At 43.5% G+C, this 19,817-nt stretch overlaps 1 protein-coding gene across 6 annotated transcripts in view; it reads right to left on the bottom strand.

The window, feature by feature from the left end:
• PRDM10 (PR/SET domain 10) overlaps positions 1–19,817 on the bottom strand; it is a 230,992-nt gene that overhangs the window by 84,242 nt on the left and 126,933 nt on the right. For all 6 annotated transcript variants that reach the window (XM_033918444.1, XM_033918447.1, XM_033918448.1 and 3 more), the window contains 2 exons: positions 17,293–17,640; positions 6,958–7,113 (listed from right to left, as the gene is read on the bottom strand). In XM_033918444.1, the coding sequence (XP_033774335.1) occupies positions 6,958–7,113; positions 17,293–17,640 (504 nt within the window). The remainder of the gene's footprint in view (positions 1–6,957; positions 7,114–17,292; positions 17,641–19,817) is intronic.

Raw genomic sequence — 19,817 nt, 5'->3', positions numbered from 1 at the left:
CGAAAAGGCGGAGTGCGGAACAATAGCCCCATGGACAGATTTGAAGAGTCTGTCCACCAACGCAGCGATTTCCGCAAGGGCGGAGTCACCGAAATGAGGCGAGACACCGGGTCGCACTCCTGACGCCACTGGGACGCGAGGGTCCACTGAGGGATCCTCAGATGTAGCCTCGCAAACGGTGTGACATGTACCGTCGAGGCCATATGGCCCAGCAGCATCATCATGCGCTTGGCCGACACACTCGATAGTTGAGAGACCTGGCGGCTCATCCGTACCAAGGTTTCCAACCGCTGGGTCGGCAGGTAGGAGCGTAGGCGCACCGTGTCCAGCACCGCACCTATGAATTGAAGAGACTGCGACGGCCTCAACTGAGACTTTGGAAAGTTTATTTCGAACCCGAGAGTTTGCAGGAAGGCAATAGACTGTCGGGTCGCTGAGGTAACCCCCTCCCTGGTCGGGGCTTTGATGAGCCAATCGTCCAGGTAAGGGAACACATGGAGTCCACGTGACCTGAGGGCTGCCGCAACCACCACCATGCACTTCGTGAATACTCGTGGGGACGCGGCCAGGCCGAAGGGCAGTACCCTGTACTGGAGGTGGAGGTCCCCCACCTGGAATCGTAAGAATCTTCGACAGGCGGGGTGCACCGGAACATGGGTGTATGCTTCCTTCAGGTCGAGGGAGCACATCCAGTCCCCTTCCTCTAAGAGGGGATACAAAACCGGGAGAGATAGCATTCGAAACTTCTCCCGGGCCAGGAATTTGTTGAGCTTCCTGAGGTCCAGTATGGGGCGCAGGTCCCCGGTCTTTTTTGGGACCAAAAAGTAGCGGGAGTAAAACCCCGTACCCCACTGGTCCTTGGGGACCGGCTCGACCGCCCGAAGCTTCAAGAGAGCTTTGGCTTCGGTTATAAGGGTCGGTAGCTGCGAACGGTTGCAGGGGACTAAACTTGGGGGACTGTCCGGCGGCGAGGACACAAAGTTGAGCGAGTAGCCCTCGGAGACGATCCGGAGCACCCAAGCGTCTGAGGTAATCCCGGTCCATGCCTCCCGGAAGGACCGAAGACGGCCCCCGATAGGAAGGGGTTCCTGTGGAAGTGCGGAGGGGAACCCGCCCCGTCCGCTCGGCCCGTCAAAAGGAAGGCGCGGGCTTAGAAGGGCCCTGCGCCGGGGCTTGGTTTTGTCCCCCTCTGCCTCGCTGAGACGGACGTCTCGGAGGCGGTCTCGAGAAAGCCGGGGTCGACTTCTGAGGGTATCGGCGCGGCGGAGGCCGAAAGGGTTTCTGCGGCGGGGGCCTAGGTTTGGGGCGGACCAGGGATGCTAGAGAGCGCTCCTGTTCCGACAAGCGCTTGGTCGCCGCATCCAATGACTCGTCGAATAACTCGGACCCCACACAAGGCAAGTCTGCCAGGCGTTCCTGCAGGTTTGGGTCCATGTCGAGGGTGCGAAGCCAGGCCAAGCGGCGCATGGCCACCGCGAGGGCCGACACCCTCGAAACCAGCTCAAAGGCGTCGTACACTGCATGGAATAGGTACAACCGCAATTGAGACAGGTTGGACATAAACTTATCGAATCCTGCTCTTTGGGAATCCGGTAACGAGTTTCGATATTGAGGAAGGTCCTTCACCATACCACGCAAATAGGAGGAAAAGGTGAAGGCGTAATTTAGAACCCTGGTGGCCATCAGGGAATTTGAATAGAGGCGACGGCCAAACTTGTCCAGGGTCCGCCCCTCCCTGCCTGGTGGAACCGCCGCAGAAACCCGTGAGGGCTGTGATTTTTTAAGAGCAGACTCCACCAGAAGAGACTGGTGTGAGAGCTGCGCCTTATCGAACCCTTTAGGGGGAATCGTCCTATATTTCGATTCCATTTTTGAAGGCACAGACGTGACTGTAAGAGGGTTTGACAAGTTCTTCAGCCAGGTTTGCAGAAGGACACTGTTGAGAGGGAGTCTAGGCACCTCCCTAGGAAGAGTGGGGAGGTCCTGTTCCTCCAAAAATTCTTTGGAATACCGAGAGCTTACCATGAGGTCAATCCCCAGGGCTTGGGCCATGTCCTGAACGAAGGATGAAAATGAGGACGGCCTAGCCTGGGGAGACGGGGTTCTCGACCGCCCCACCGAGGAGAGGGGGGAGGCCTCATGGGAATAATGAGTATCCCTAACCGATCCCGAATCCCAGGATCCCCTCTCGAGGGCCCTCGAGGGGGAAGGGGAAGTTATCCTCCTCGCAGAACCCTTGGGTGAGGACCCCGGGGTTCGTGGGACACTCTCCCGTTTCCTCGGCGAGGCGGCCCGGGAAGACTTCCCATGAGGTGAGCGGAGGAGCCTCGGGTTGTCGAGGCGCAACTCCGACACCTGCAGCGCCTCGCCCCCGAACGACGAGGAACGGTCGCGCCGAGGCGAGCCTCGGGGCCGCTTAGACTTCCTCGATCGACGCCCCGTCCGAGGTCGCGTCGAGGGCGAGGCGTGTCTGGAAGACCCGGAGGAAGAGGAGGAAAGACGGCGCACTCTGCGCAACTTTTCTTTGGGCCTTACACTCCGCTCAGGGGGTTCTCCCGAGGTCGAGGTCCGGGGTGGGGCCGAGACCGAGGCGAACGGGGCCACTACACCCGAGGCCGAGGTCGCCGAGGCCGGGGCTCCCGAGGGAGCCCAGGCCGGGGCCTCCGAGACCGAAGGCGCCCCGGCCGAGGTCGAGGCCGCCGGGACCGCAGCACGCTGCAACACTTCCAGGGCTCCCGACAGCTCCGATGAGATCAGAGCTCGGAGGAGATCCTGGAAGGCCGGAATCCCCACGAAGGTGGGGAGTTCCGAGTCCGGGGCACACTCCCTGGAGGGCGACCTCGGTTTCGAGTATTCCCTCGGGGTGTGCGGAGTCGAGGTCCGATGCGGGGCCGGGGTCGACCCACCCGCCTTGGCCTGACTCGAGGATGGCTTCTTTGCTGAAGGGGATGGAACAGAGGACTTACCCGAAGCTTGCTTCACTGACGACGCCTTCGAGGAAGAGGGCCGAGGCGAGGCCGAGGCCCCCGAGGACGCCGAGGCCGAGGTCAAGGCCGGGGCCGAAGCCGAGGCCGATGTCGAGGCCTTAGGCGGCGCATCGACGGCGAACAATTCGGCCATTCTTGCCTTACGGCGACGGAGGGCCCTGTTTTGGAAGGTAGCACAGCGATCACACGAGTCTGTCGGATGTTCGGGCCCAAGACAGACAATGCACCACCGGTGAGGGTCAGTGATGGAAAGCAACCTCTCACACCGGCTGCACTTTTTGAATCCCGTAACAGGACGGGACATCCACAAAGAAAAAGAAGAAGGCCGGGAACGTACCGACGTCCCGCGGCCACGGATTCCGGGAGCCCCCGGAGCCCGAGGAAAAACGAAAGACTTTTTTTTTTTTTTTTTTTTTGAAGGGAAACGAAAAGAAAAACAGCACCGCGAACTAATTCGAAGGGAAAACAAACTAAACGCGGCAGCTAGAAGGCAAAAACACTGGAGCTCAGATCCACAGGGCTTTCTTGCTCCGCGGAAAAATTTGAACTGAGGACCACGAGGTGGGATGCGCCCTCTAGTGGGCGAGAAGGCACGCACATGCGTGGTGCAGTGTGCAAACTTGAAACTTTAATCAAGTTTGCTTGAAAAGCTGTCCGCGCCGGGGCTCCGTAGATGACGTCACCCACATGTGAGAATATCATGCCTGCTTGTCCTGGGATAAAGTTTAAGGTTGAAAAGTTGTAAAACGGGCCATAGAGATGTAAGTGAAACTCTTTTAAAATAGTGATGCACTGTTTAAGGCAGTGTCTCTCAAACTGTGTGCCACAGCACAGGTGTGCCCCAAAGAGATTCTGGGTGTGCCATGAGAGCTTTCAGAATTTTACTTTATTTTTAAAAATTCCCTTCATAAGTATACACTAGAATAGATGACATGTATATTTCATACGCAAAAGTCTGATAATGTTATGAGCATCTGCGAGTGTAAGGATACAACCACCCAGATAAGCATCATTCTTTAACACGATTGGTCCTTGAAAACTAACAGCAAGTAATTTTAGTTTTATTTTTATGCAGTAGTTACCCTAACTTGAGCAACAAAGTTATCTTATCTTTTTGAACTGGTATTTTCTGCTCTGACAGAAATTAAATTGAAAAAAAGAGAACGACTGCAGATGGTGGATTATGAAATTTGCATTTGCTTGTTGACTATCAAGCTGCGTTTTGAGTTAATTTGTACTCAAAGACAAGCTTATCCATCACATTCATTAGCAATTCTGTTCTATCTACTTTAGTTTCACCATTACTACAATTACTCATACTTAAGAACTTTAAATAAATGGCTCAAATTTAATTTTTTGTTGGTTTTGCAATTTTATTATTTCAATTATGATGTGCTGTGAAAAACATTTGCTCCATTTATTGTGCCGGAGCTAAAAAAGTTTGAGAGATACTGGTTTAAGGCAGCGATGTGAACTCTTTGGAAGTGTAAGGTGTGATGGAATAGATAGAGCTGAAACGCCAGTGCTGAAACTGGCAACATGGAATATCCCACATTGAAAGGGCTGCACTGAACTGGCGGCTCTTAAATGGTCGCGATGAATCATTCTAGACTAGAGAACTGCACGGGAGTGGGGATGACGGGAATCCCACGGGACCCACGGGTTCCCCCTTCGGGTCACGGGGATCCCGTGGGGACGCCCCCTAGGGTCACGGGGTTCCTGCGGGGTTGGATGTACTCGCGAGGCTTGTCTTTTCCCTACCTGCCCTGCCGCAGCACACAGCCGATCGGAAGTCTTCCACGATGTCAGCGCTGACGTTGGAGGGAGGGCTTAAGCAAAGCCCTCCCTTCCTCCGACATCAGTGCTGACATCGGGAAGACTTCCGGTCGGCTGTGTGCTGCAGCAGGGCAGGTAGGGAAAGTCAGTGGCATACCAAGGGGGGGCGGGGAGGATGGTCCGCCCCGGGTGCAGCCTTAAGGGGGGGATGCACAGCCGGCCAGGTCCCCTTACCTTTGTGGCGCTTCCCCGACCGACCGACAACAGGCACGGTCCGACAAACCTCCCTGCCCTCTACCGCAGCTTAGTAAAACAGGGGAGGATTTAATAAAATACTGCTAGAATTTTTTGCATAAAATGTCTTTTTGTAGTAAGGAGTCTCAATTTTTCTGGACACCATGTAGAATTGGCTCTCATGGCAGTGACTAATGGAGTTGCCCACTTAAAAAATTGCCTCTTTGGTGTTTACTGGAGTTGATAGAAACATAGAAACACGATGGCAGATAAAGGCCAAATGGCCCATCTAGTCTGCCCATCTCTTTCTCTCTCTGAGAGATCCCATGTCCCTATCCCAGGCCCTTTTGAATTCAGACACAGTCTCTGTCTCCACCACTTCTTCGGGGAGACTGTTCCATGCATCTACCACTCTTTCTGTAAAAAAGTATTTCCTTAGATTACTCCGGAGTCTGTCACCTCCTAACTTTATCCTATACCCTCTCATTGCAGAGTTTCCTTTCAAATGAAAGAGACTCGACTCATGCGCATTTACATTACATAGGTATTTAAACGTCTCTATCATATCTCCCCTCTCCCGCCTTTCCTGAAAATCATGGAACTCCGGACAGACTAAATTTCAATCACATAATTTGTCTGGTTGAAATTACTGCAACTTGCTTCTAACAGGTCTTCCACCAAACCATCTCTCTCCCCTTCAATCCATTTAAAATTCTGCTGCACAACTTATATTCCACCAGTGTCGCTATGCTCACATTAGCCCTCTCCTCAAGTCACTTCATTGGCTTCCTATCCATTTCTGCATACCGTTCAAAACTCCTCTTATAGACTTACAAGTGCATTCACTCTGCAGATCTCTCCTCTCTTATCTTTCCCTATACTCCTACCCAGAAACTCCATTCATTGGGTAAGTGTCTCTTATCTGTACCCTTCTCCTCTACCGCCAACTCCAGACTCTGTCCCTTCTATCTTGCTGCACCACGTGCCTGAGTCAGTATGTCCAGTTCCATCTCTGGCAGTATTCAAATCTAGGCTAAAAGCCCACTTTTTTGAAGCTGTCTTTAACTCTTAGCTCTTACCAATGTCTGTTTTATCATTCCATTTGTGAGATATTCCCTAATCCCTATTTGTCTTGTTTGTCTGTTTTGATTATATTGTAAGCTATGTTGAGCATGGATTGTCTCTTATATGTTTAATGTACAGCACTGTGCACATCTGGCAGTGCTATAGAAATAATAAGTAGTAGTAATATTCAGTGTTATCTGGGTAACTTCATATGGTTGAGTTTCATCACATAAATAACTGTCCTAAATTATCTGGTTAAATTCAACAATCTGACTTAACCAGATGTCTAGTTAAAGGTAAAGATTGAGTTATTTTTAACTGGTTATCAGTCTGCTGAATAATGACTTCATTGTTACTATGTAACAGTGCCTTGTCTGTATTCAGAAAGACAGCATAAAAATTTTGGAAATAAATAATTTAGTGCTACACGTGGTCTATATTCATTTGACTTTGGCCACATAATTATCATTCCCCCACCTGAGCACTGTATATGGATGAACCTTCTCGTTCACTTTGTCTGTCTTGACTAACTGCAAGCTTTTTTGAGCAGGGATTATCACTATGGGCTCTTTTTACTAAGCTGCGTTAGGGCATTAACGCACGGAACAGCGCATGCTGAATTGCTACGCGTGCTAGACCATAACGCCAGCATTGAGCTGGTGTTAGTTCTAGCCGCATAGTGCGTGGTAATATTCTGCATGCGCTAAAAACGCTAGCGCACCTTAGTACAAGGAGCCCTATGTTTTGATGTACAGTGCTGCATATGTCTAGTAGTGCTGTAGAAATGAGTCGTCGTTGTACATGATCCACATACATCATACCTCATGCTTCAGGCACAAAACATACCATAAAATGACAGGTGATTATAAAAGAAAACACTCCCCAGCTTTCTGACCTTGAACTGCTTTCCACAAGTTGAACAAAGGAAGTCCTTGCGATCAGAGTGCCGAAGCATGTGGAGTCGCAGCTTATCAGGTCGGCAGAAGGCCTTGTCACATTCTGTGCACTGGTAAATCTTCTCCGAGTGGAAGCTACGAACATGCTTCTTTACCTGCCAGACAGGACCCACAGACACATTTTGATTAGCTAAATCTTGGAGTCAGCCATAGGGTTTCCAAAAAAGTCCATGAATGACTAAAAAGGCCCAAGCAGCTATTTTTATTCTCTATTTATGAATATGTGTAAGAACGCAAAACAGTGTGCTATGATCTCTATTGGCATCCATTAAATTAGTCAAAGGAAAAGTAGTTTAAACTTGGATAAATCTCACATTTCCTAGGGTTCTAGGTTCTACCTTGCCAAAAAAGAACCCTTGTACACCGTCAAATTACTATAGACTACTAAACAACTAGCTTAGCAGAATTTAAGCGCCTTCTAAAGTCTTCACACCTATTTCACATTCTGCTATCTGGAAAAATACAGTTCAAAATGTATTGAATAGAGTAAGCTCCTATGAGCAGGGATTGCCTCTTTTGTGACTCTGTACAGCACTGCGTACTAGTGCTGCCCAATTCAGAGAAAAATAATTTTGATTCGATTCACCCTGTTGAATCGATTTTTCGATTCGATTCACTGTTAATGACACAGCTTTTTAAGTTTAAACATTTTATTTAACTAAGGCAATATCATGTCAAAAATAGGAACTTCCAAACTATAACATAGCTTTAAAATTAGTTAGAAACATGGATTAAATAAATTACATTTGCCAGTTCTTATTTAGAAATATCAGTTTGTCAGCTTTGGCTGGCTTCAGACAGCTTCGCCGAGCAGCAATTATTTGACCTGCTGCTTCCATCCCCAGCACCCAAGACTCACCAGCTCCCTGACGATTCTCAGCTTCCATCCCCAGCCCCCCTGCCGATTCTCAGCTTCCAGCCCCAAGACTCACCAGCCCCCCTGCCGATTCATTTACTTACTGGACTGGATGTGGAATTGCGGGGAAGAGAGGAGAAATGCGGGAAGAAAGCCAACCAAAATTACCCTTTGCTGCTGCCGAGGTCTGCTGCACAAGATCCGCTCGCTCGCCGTTTGACACTCCTACGTCCTTTCGTTTCTTCTGATGTAACTTCCAGTTTTGCAAAACTGGAAGTTACATTAGATGGGAACGAGTCCGGCGGCAGGCGGTGAGAAAAAGCCTGAACTTGTCTCGGGGCTGAATCAGCGAGTCCGGTTTTTCACAAAAATGAACCGATTTGAATCGATTCACCTGATTTGAATCGGTGAACTGATTCGAATCGTGAATCAGGCAACACTACTACGTACGTCTGGTAGTGCTATAGACATAATTAACAGTAGTAGAGTATGTTTCACTGATCTACACAAGACCCTATACCAGGGATGGGCAACCTGCAGCATCATTAACCAGAGTTTTGGTGATTTTAACTACTGTATTTTGCAAATATTTTCAGAATAACTACTCTAGCAGTTTGTTTCCATCATTTTTTTATTAAATTTTTGCTTATTTCTGGTTTCAATATTGTTTAATGTTGCAGCTTGCCAGAGATATTACTGACTTTCATGCAGCCCTCTCTATGAGTATAAAGGTTGCCCATCCCTACACTAAACATTCAATATTCAAAAAGTAATTAAGAGTAAGAAACCAAAAAGTCTTGATTGGTTAAGTTTTCACACCCCTTTTCATAACAAACTCAAATTAGCTCAGTTTTCCAAAATTGCCTTAATAGTGCCCATAAGCTAAACAGAGCACACCTATGTACAATCATAGTGAAAGAACGGATTCAAATACTCCCAGATGAAAAATCAAGCTGTTGTATAAAGTCTATTTGCTGCAAAGGTGTAAACATACCAAAAAGAGAGCTGATGAGAAAAACTCCAGTATAAAATTATTCAAAAGCACACAACGGGACAGACTATAAAATATTTGTAAGTGTTATCAGTGACATAGCAAGGGTAGGAAGCGCCCAAGACGGTGATACCCCTGCGCCCACCTCTCTGCCCTTGTTCCTTCCGCACCTCCCATGCTCCTCATGCACCCCCCCCACACTCCTTTCCTGCCCTCCCCCCCCCCACACACACCATACTTGGACCCTCCCTTTCCCCGTACCTCTAAATCTTTGCCAACCCAAGCAGCTTCTCCGGCCTGCTGCTGCACCAGCATTGGCTTTCTCTCTGACATCACTTCCTGGCTCTGCAACCCAGAAGTGATTTCAGAGGGGAGCCAGGCCGATGTGAGCAGCAGGCTGGAGAATTTGTTTGTTCTGGCAAAGATTTAAATAGGTACCGGTGGGGGGAGAGGGAGGGAATGAGTGTGGAGCATGAGGGGCGGAGAGGTGCCGGCACCCCCACTAAGATGGTGCCTGGGGGCAACCCACCCCTCCCTACTAAGCCACTGTGTGCTATAAACATCCTTATAGTAAAGTGGAAGCAGTTTAGTACTACCAAGACACTGCCTAAATCAAGCCATCCCTCTAAAGTCATAGAATAGTTAAGGAAACTGCTAAGGTATGTCACAATGATGCCTAAGATTATTTGAAAGAGCTACAGGAATCTCTGGCTGATTTGGAGGGAAAATGTTGATTGCTCAACAAATTTAAGATTAATCCACATACACAGTCTATATGAGAGGGGTAAGAAAAAAGCCACTACTGAAGAAAAGACATATGAATTGCCATATGGCATTTGCAGGAAACACCTAGATACAGAAAACAGTTCTATGAAGGGGTGTCTATTTTTTGATACCAAGAATGCATATATTTGGGAGGGGCCTTAGGTGCCTGGGCCAATTAGATTCTGAGACTCCTCCCAGTGCATCTCAGGATGCACTGGAAAGGGGAAGGCCTGCCATTTTGAAGAGCCAGGCCTGCTGACAGGATGGAGTGGGCATCCCTCTTGCTGGCCATCTAAATAAGGTACGGGGAGGCTTGGTCAGGGGATATGGGAAGTCCAGGTGGCTGAGGTAGGAAGGAGTACAACCTGAACAGCTGAGCAGCAGGAGGTTGCTTCGGTAGAGAGAATGAGAGATCACTCTAAAGTTAAAAGGGGATAGATTCCATACAACTGTAAGGAAGTTCTTCTTCACCCAGAGAGTGGTAGAAAACTGGAACGCTCTTCCGGAGGCTGTTGTAGGGGAAAACACGCACCAGGGATTCAATACAAAGTTAGACAAATTCCTGTTGAACCAGGACGTATGCAGGTAAGGCTAGTCTCAGTTACGGCACTGGTCTTTGACCTAAGGGCTGCTGCGGGAGCAGACTGCTGGGCACGATGGACCACTGGTCTGACCCAGCAGTGGCAATCCTTATGTTCTTATTTTCTTAGTTCAGCGCATGTGTCAGTCACTTTCTCCAACAACTGATCAGAAAGGATTACAGTGGACCTCTGCGAAACTCATTTGCATGCAAAACTGTTTCAACATCAATCACCGTTTTCAAAAGGGACCATTTACCAGCACCACAGTGATCCACATGATTTTAACTGCGATTTTAGAGCATCCAGTTCTGCATGTTTTCCAGTTACAGCCCCCATTCTATTTTTGTCAAAAGAAACAAAAAGCTGAGTGGACTTCTCATGGGCTATCAGTCCATTTTAGACAGAAGGCCAAGGATTTCTTGCAGTCCAAAACATGCAGTACACTTTCACTTTTATGGTCATGAGGTTTAAGAAAAATGGTTGGAAGGACTACTGACTGGTTGGAATGGTGCAAGTAAATGAATTGTACAAGTAAATCTTAAGACCAACATTTACTTGCATAGTTCATTGCACTATTCCAACCAGTCAGTAATCCTTTCAACCACTGTTTTATGTTGCAGCTTGCCAGGGATATTACTGACTTTCATGAGCCCTCTTTATGAATATAAAGGTTGCCCATCCCTACACTATACATTCAATATTCAAAAAGTAATTAAGAGTAAGAAACCAAAAAGTCTTGTTTGGTTAAGTTTTCACACCCCTTTTCATAGCAAACACATAGGAAAACACAATGGAAATATAAGAACGCTAGGATGGTTTATTTTGTCCAGGCTCCTTTTTTTCAGATGTATCTGCTCATTCAGTGGATGAGTTGTCTTTTTCTGTAATATGGGTTTGATATTTATAAAGAAAAATTGAATAAAATAAAAATCAAAATATGAAATTATGGCACAACTTCAGAAAGAAGTTTTGGATAGATGTACAGAAACACTCTATTGTATTATTAAAAAGAACAGTGTAAGGGAGATCAGTTCCTAGAGTCAAGAGCTCTCTAATCCTGCATACTGAAGTAACTGCCACTGAAAATGTGAACTTCAGTAAGCAGATATCTAGTAGCTCAAAAGAAATATTCATCTGCTGGGTAAGAAGAATCTTGCAATCTCCTGATGCTACGGATTGATGGGAAGTTTCAAAATCAGCAAGCCCCACATAAAGTGAACTAAAGGCTGCACACAGATGTGTTTACCTTCTACCCAATAATAAACTCCAATTGCACTAAGGTGTACCTTTACAGAGTTAGTATTTAGACCTACCTCTGATAGATGTTAGCGGAAAATAAGGAATCAATGGCTTCAACTCTACATTAAATGGCAAACCTCTTCTATTTAAATCCATATGGCCTGCTAGAGGAATCCTTTCTGGCAGCTAGCGGGGCCTGTGAGACACTGTCAGGCAAGTTCAAGAAAGTCAGTGCTAACCCCTCAATATTCAAGCTGTGAGATGCTACAGGAATTTTATGTTGGGATGTAACAGCATGCCCTTCTCTTATGCCCCTCCATTGTTGGAAAACAGTCTCATAGGACTTTTGACAGAGAGGTCCAACAGAAGTAAAAACCAGCCCTGATCTTGTCTGAGTTTCATAATGTACAGTAGGCCATCCCCACAATGCAGAAGGAAGGCATTCAAGGATAGTTTCCCATATGTCCCTGAGGACATTTTGGAAAACATTCCATATGGCACTGAGGACATTTTTTTGTTGAATGGAGTGACAAATAGATCTAAATGATCCTGTGGATGGCTTCAACATCCAGTGCCTGCTAATAGGTTGCAGGATTCAACTCAGCTTGTCTGCCAGGAATTTGTCTTTACTTGTCAGCTATGTCTCTATTATATTAAAATGTATTTCTATACCTCATTTTACCCATTGTTTTCAAGTTTGTATCGTTATGTCATGTATTCTTTGAAAACTTTAATGTATGTTAATTACTATAAATCTATCTAATTTTGTAAATACTGATGTACATCGCCTAGAACTTTGAATAGGCGATTAATCAAATTTTATAATAAACTTGAAACTTGAAACTTGTAACATTGAGGTACATTTCTTTAAAAAAATTGCCTACTTTTCACATTCTGATACTCTCCCAATATAGGAGGTATGACCTTGTCCTTCCCTACTTGTTTATGTAATACACATCCATTTGGTGTCCATTTCAAGGATAACCTTGTTGGAAAACTAATTTCTGAAAGCTCCAGAAAGTTTATTTGATGAAGTCTTTTCTAAGCAGCTCAAAGACCTTGTGACTTCGGCGTGAAGTCCATCCAAATGAGCTCCCAGCCCAACTTGGATGCATCTGTCATTAGAGTTTCTTGAATTTGAGGAATATGGAAGGAGATTCCTTTTGCCAGATTGGACCGATTCATCCACTGGGACAGTGAGTCTCACAGAGGATTGGTAATAGATACGAAGCCTTGTGCATTTCTCATGGGCTGAGTCCGCCTGAAGGACAAATCCACTGGGCTTGCCTCAAATAGAGGCATGCCATCAGAGTGATGTGAACCAATGATGAAATTTTCCCCAACATCTTCAACATTTGACCAGCTGATACACAGTGGAAATCAAGGTGGTTATGCTTTTCTGAAGAAGAAAGACATCTAAGCCCTATACAATGACAGATTCCAGTCATTGTATAGGGCTTAGATGTAATTTTGGATAATTTATAACAAACCACAGCAACTCTTGCACCTGAATATTGAAAGAACAGACCTTTCTTTGGAGTTGAATGCTGGGTCAGAAATGGGCTGTACAGGGTCTTAAGGGTATAATTATGCTGCTTGAAAGAGTAGCAGCTTCTTGTACCTTATCTCTGAAGACATTCTCTTCACTGCACACCTTGTCAGCAAGCTTTTTCTGCATATCATCTTAGGTCTGAGACCTGCAACTAGGCAAGTCTGGGTGCACCAATCCCCATGGCAGAAGCTCTTCATATTGTATGTAAAATAGAATTCACACTATGTATTTTTCATACTCCTTCTCTTTGATTGCTAGTGAGTAGAGGTCCTTGGCTTTGTCTCTAGGAAGAGTATCCATGAGCTTTGTTACATTGAGCACAATGTTCTATACATACAAGTCCAAGAAAAGCTGTTAGGATGCTATGTAGGAGGAGAGCATAGAACTCTGAACAGTCTTCCCAAAAGACTCTAATGTCCAAGTCGTGCTCTCAAGGGGTGCCTAGGAACAAGTCCTGGAACTCTTGGCTCTTTTGAAAGTGGATTCAACCAACATGGAATAGTGAGGAAGCTTCTGCTACTCAAATCCAGTGCAGCTAACCTCAGCTCTAAGCCCCCTCTGTTCCATGGTATCAAGGCATCTCCTTCAGGCAGAGCATGGATATTGAGTATAAGTTGGATTGCTTGGCCCTTAACATCGACATCACTTTGAGCAAATAAATGCTCTATCAAATTTCTAGATGAGCTATTTCTTGAATGATGCTATTGATAAAGATATGGACATCACAGCAGGAGTGGCCATGTCCACCTGAGTCACTTTGGGGTATATTTGAACTGCAGTCTTAGGTTCATGAAGGCTGTTGTATGCTCTCCAATGACACAGAGGTTAAGCAACCGTTATGTTAAAGATACCAGCAACCACAGTGCATCACTTCAATTGAGAGCAATGACAACATGTCTCAGCCTCTAACTAATGTCCTGTATTGTGCTCTGTTGGTACCAATGAACATGAGATCAAATTCTTTCTCTTCTTCAGACAAGTTTCGGAAAGCGACCATTCCCAGTGGCATCTACCAATGCTACATGTCAAGAGTGATCAATACACTCTCGATGGCAATGCATCCCCAGTGTTTGATGCTTCCAGTGCCAATGATTTCTCTCATCACCAAAATGTCTTTCTATCCACTTTTCTCTACTACAAATCCTCTTCTTTGACAACTGTGAACAGAAAATACAATGAAAGGAATGCTGAATGTAGCCCTTCATCATGCAGTTTCTTTTTCCTAATCTGTGTGTGTTCCAGAGTGTAGGGGCTACTCTGTAGAAGACTTGTTTGTGGATGTCACATTATATCTGATAGATTTCATGTTGGGAGAGCTCAATATTTTTCACATTGCTGGATTATTGAAATATGGTAATCACATTTTTGGGTAACCCTACTTTGTCCCGATTTACCTTGGTGTGATATGAATTTAGTCCTTCACCAAGTGGTTACTTTTTGTAATTTTTATAGTTGAGCTGTTTTCAAGGCTTTTTAAATGAACACCTGATACATTTATTCTAGAAGGTACACATATATATTTTGTGTTTTTGGTTCTTTTGAGGATAAAAAAATAGATAGTGGTCAATTTTAATATATTTACATAATTTTTCTGTGTTGTTTGCTTATGTTTATGTTATGGGGTTTTTGTTTTTTTTAAATTCTTTATTCATTTTCAAACTTAGAATAAGTGTGACAAATGTTCAAACAAATTAACAATAAATACATCACTTAATAATCAGCAATGATACAAATCATAAACTCTTATCACCCCCCCTTCCCATCCTTTTCTAACATATGATCAAATATCTTGTAGAATATGTAATAATAAAAATAACCCCCCCTCCCCCCTCACTACTAAACTTGTAAATTTAAGGGAAACAAACTCATCTAATCAGTACAATACTTTGTTAATGGCTCTCACACATCCTGAAATTTCCTAAAACAACCCCGCTGTATTGCAATAAATCTTTCCATTTTATAAACATGACATAAAGAATTCCACCAAAAATTATAATTTAATCTACTCCAATCTTTCCAATTATGCGTAATTTGTTGAATGACAACACCAGTCATTATGAGTAATAATTTGTTATTTTTTGTAGAAATCTGACTTTTTGCTCTCATTGCCATACCAAATAGCACAGTATCATATGATAATGCTACTGGGTTATCTAATAAACAATTAATTTGGTCCCAAATTGATTTCCAGAAATTCATAATAAATGGACAATAGAATAATAAATGATCTAAAGTCCCTGCTTCTAGATGACAGTGCCAACATTTATTAGACTTAGAGCTATCCAATTTATATTCAAGAGCTTTATAAACTTTTTTGTTACTGCTAATAATAAATTCTGTTTCACAATACTATATTCCGTGAACACACTTGTAGAAACAAATGAGGAAAATATTTATAATACTAAACCCCCTTTTTTACAAAGTTGCACTAGTGGCCGCCTTGCAGTAACAGCACCGAAGCCCCTTAATTTCCAATAGCTTTGGCGCGATTATCATTGGCCGCCATACTAATCAGCTTAGTAAAAGGGTGGGTAAGAGTCAGCTCCATAGTGCTGCATATATAAAGTAGCATAGAAAAGTGATTTCTCCCTCCAGACCACTGGAGAAATTACCCTTAAATGGTCCTCTGCTGTAAAAGCTGCCAAAATACAGGAAAGCACTAACTGCGATACTTGTTTTTGTCATCAATATGTATGTTGAAATTAAGCTTGAGAAGGGCCCATGATAAAAAAAAATAATAAATACAAATATTAATCAGCATAATTGCATTTATTGCACCTTAGCTTCCAAAAAGAATTTCAACACTCTAAAGCAGTCCTTGACAAATCTTTGAATTTAGGAGCCATACTAAAACTTTAGAAACCAGTTCTAAGACATTTTTCAAAATACCTCCCCCACCCACTGATTCTCATTTAGGGCCTGAGTTAATATATCTGCTTCCCCCCTGCTTAAAAGCAATTGTTTGTTAGAGAACCATGTACCATTGTCATATGACACAATTTTATTTGGCATGTCTCTGAGAGCTAAATGTCAAGTATCTGCTAATAATAACAAGCTTTTATTGATATTAACAGGAGTTGCCATCCAACAAATAACACATAATTGGAAGGACTGTAGAAGACTGAATTATTGTTTTTGGTGGTCTTCAGTTTGTCATGTGTATAAAATGGAAAGAGCGTTGGCTGTTCAAAAAGGTTATTATAATAAATTTAAGGATGTGTGGGGACCTTTATTAAATTATAGTAATGAATAAGTTACACTTTTCCCAATCTTAATACACATGTGGATTTGGGGGGGATTTCTTGTTTTTCCATTAAGAATATATAGATGATTGTCATAAGATATTATTTTCATGTGGTATATATTAGTTGTGTATGAATTTGGGAAGGGGGTGGGGGTTAAATCTTCTTGGTGTATGATATTGAAAATTTTTCAAGTGATGTTGTATTATATTTGGTTGATATTTACTGTACACTTGATGTAAGTTTAAAAATGAATAAAGAAATTATAAAAAAAAAAAAAAGAAAAGAAAAGAAAGCTTAATAAATCAGGCCCTAAATGTGATATTCCACAGTACCAGAAGAAGTCTATTGCATCTCTCTATGCTACACATCCTATGCTGATAACTACTGATAGCTACATCTGAGGAAAATGCCTTTTTTTTCTTCAGATATTATAATGGCCTAAGTCCCTAATAAGGTCTCTTTCTCTCTCATTCTTCTGCACCCTGGCGTAACTCAGTCTCTCTCTCTTTCTCTTATCAACAGTCCCAACTCTTTACCTCTAACAAATCAACCATGCCTTAGCCCCTCCCCACTTCCTACGCATTCCCTCATTCTGATACCTCTCCCGACTTTCAAGGTATGCACTCAGCCAAAAAGCATTGCTACTGCTACTGCCCAAAAATAGACATTGAATCTATAGCTCTCATTAGGTTTAGCTGCATAGTGCAGAAACTCTGGAGCAAGTCTTTTAGAGTCTCATATCTCATCAGACTTGCAATAGAAGTTCCTCCACAACCTAAATAGAGTAGCAGTGGATGCCAGGTAGATGGCAGATTTTCTTTTTCTTTTTTTGTAGTGGCAGTATAAAATACTAGGTGCCAGAGTTCAATTTTTAAGTACAATGGCAATCTGGGATTTGATGAGTTTTGCTTTAAGTTGTCATACATCAACAGAATGTAGGCATTTTTTAGGCCAAGTATTGAGTATAAGTACCCTGTATCTTTTACAACAGAACATGATCTTGATGTTTCTGAATAAGAGCTGAAGAGGCTACAGCAGTACTCACCTGAATAAAATCTGAAAAGCGCTTTTTACAAGTTGGACAGATGAAGTAACCATCAACAATGTGAATCACCACATGGTCTTTGAGCCCGTCCAGTCGGTCAAAAGACTCAGGACAGAAGATGCAGCTATACGTCTTTTGATCGAGGTGGAATTTCATGTGGTTCTCCAGAGAGCTAGTGTTGAGGAAACCCTTGTTGCAGATTTCACAGGTCAGAGGGCAGTTGCTGTCTTGGCCATGGAAGGTAAGATGCTGATCCAGTTTGTCCTTCTCACGGAACGCCTTCCCACACTGCAGACATTTGAATGGTCGGAAGGACTTGCGGATAAACAAATGCTGGAGGGCTGCATTCTGAAAAACACAAACATTCCGATATGCTAAGTTCACTTTTCTATTCAATACATGTTCATTGGATACCCCCAAGGCAGGAAAACCAAGTTTCAGAAATACTGGAGTTGCACTGCAGGGTTTGATCCAGAATTCCACATCTGGCCTTTTGACAGAACACTTTCAAGGCACTTTGACACACACTGAACCTGGTTTAAAAATGATCTTCTGATATGTACAACAGAGAAGAAAATGCTTGATAAAAGTATGTTATTCATGTAATAACCAAAATAATCCCAAATTAATTTTCATTATAAAATGGCTAAAATTCATTGAGCTATACTATTTGTTGGGAACATGGGTTTGTATACTGCAGCTAAAATATGACCTCAGATCCCTTCACCTGTGGTGTCCAAATTAGATAGTGAAAAAAGGAGAATAAAAACATTGCAGAAAATGTCACACAGAGTTAAGACTTGTAGTAATTTTTAATTAAGTATGCTTGTTACCACCAGCTATATGGTAATGAGTGGAAAACCAATAAACCTACCTGCAGCTCCAACTAAGCAGGCAGCATTAGAGAAGAGAAAAAAAGTCATTATCAAATGGTCTGCCCCACTGAGGTCCTTACATGACTAATAAGGAAATTTCTTTTGTCAATTAACTGGCAAAAATGTTTGTCCTATTTCTAATTTACCTTTTTTAAGCAAATTTGCAAGCAAATTGTACTGCAACAATTGAAGGGTTTTCTGATTAAGCATGATGATCTTGAGGGTTTTCACCCTAAACATGGGACTGAAACCTTCCTGCTATGCTTGATAAACTCTACAAAGGTATGGAGTATAAAAGTGTGTATTTCATGGATCTTCTGAATATTTCTGATGCTTTTGGCACAGATGATCTCTCTCTTGCTGAGATTGGCCTATGACCATCGGTGCGTTCTTTCAATCATTCCTTACTACCTGTTGACTTTTGCATTAAGATTGGGCTGCAAAAACCCAAAGGAACAGTACAGATTAGGAGGTGAAGAACTCTGATGCAGAAAAGAAAAGCAGGACTTGGGTGTGATCATATGTGATGATCATAAGGTGGTCAAACAGGTAAAAAAGGCAACAGTGAAAGCTAGAAGGATGCCCGAGTGCACAGAGAGAATTGCCAGTAAGAAAAAGGAAGCAATAATGACCCTGTATAAGATTTTGCTAAGGCCTCATTTAGAATATTGTGTACAATTCTGGAAACCTCACCTTCAAAAAGGCCATAAAGTGTATGGGGACAAAACAAAGATCTCAATATGTATACTTTGGAAGAAAGGCAAGAGAGAGGAGCTATGATAATGACATTTAAATACCTATGTGGCATAAATGCATAGGGGGTGAGTCTCTTTCAATTGACAGGAAACTCTGGAATGAGAGGGCATAAGATGAAGGTGAAAAGGACTCAGAAGTAACCTGAGGAAATACTTCTTCATAGATAGGGTGGAATGGCCTTCCAGTGGAAATGATGGAGACAAAAAATGTATCTGAATTGAAGAAAGCTTGGGACAAATACATAGGATCTCTAAGGGAGTGTAAGGGAAAATGGATTGCATGGGAGGGCAGACTGGATAGGCCATATGGTTTTTATCTGCCTTCACTTTTCTCTGCTTCTATATTTATTTTAGAAATTGGAATAAGCTACTTATAAACCTTAAAGCAAGATTATTTCCTAATATTTCTAAATATACCCATAGTAAGCATAAACAATTTATTCTTTTATGGTCAGGGATAATGCATTGTTTTTTTTCTCAAATTTCCATGTACATTCTTTAAAATATCTTTTCATTGAACCATCTAATTCCACATCTTTTATTTCAGCTAAGCAATTGTCTTTGCTCTTCTCCAATGCGGATACTGGAAAATACCAAAAACTTCGCTTCATCGACTACAGCAAAGCTTTTAACTGTATGGATCACAATAAACTATGGAGAACTCTAGTGCAAATGGGAATATCCAAACACATAACTCAGTTGATAGAGAGCCTACAGTATATGAAAATCATGAAACTGCAGTGAAAACTGAAAATGGCAACCCTGATTGGTTTCCAATAAAATGTGGCGTCAGACAAGGATGAACAGCCAGGTGGATAGAGGGGAATCCATAGACATCATTTACCTTGACTTCCAAAAAGCCTTCGACAAGGTACCACACAAAAGACTGCTAAGG

Source organism: Geotrypetes seraphini, chromosome 13 (assembly GCF_902459505.1).
Source record: "Geotrypetes seraphini chromosome 13, aGeoSer1.1, whole genome shotgun sequence".
NCBI classification, from domain to species: Eukaryota; Metazoa; Chordata; class Amphibia; order Gymnophiona; family Dermophiidae; genus Geotrypetes; species Geotrypetes seraphini.
The sequence above is the reverse complement of the archived record's forward strand: the minus strand, read 5'-3'. Positions and strand labels throughout refer to the sequence as shown.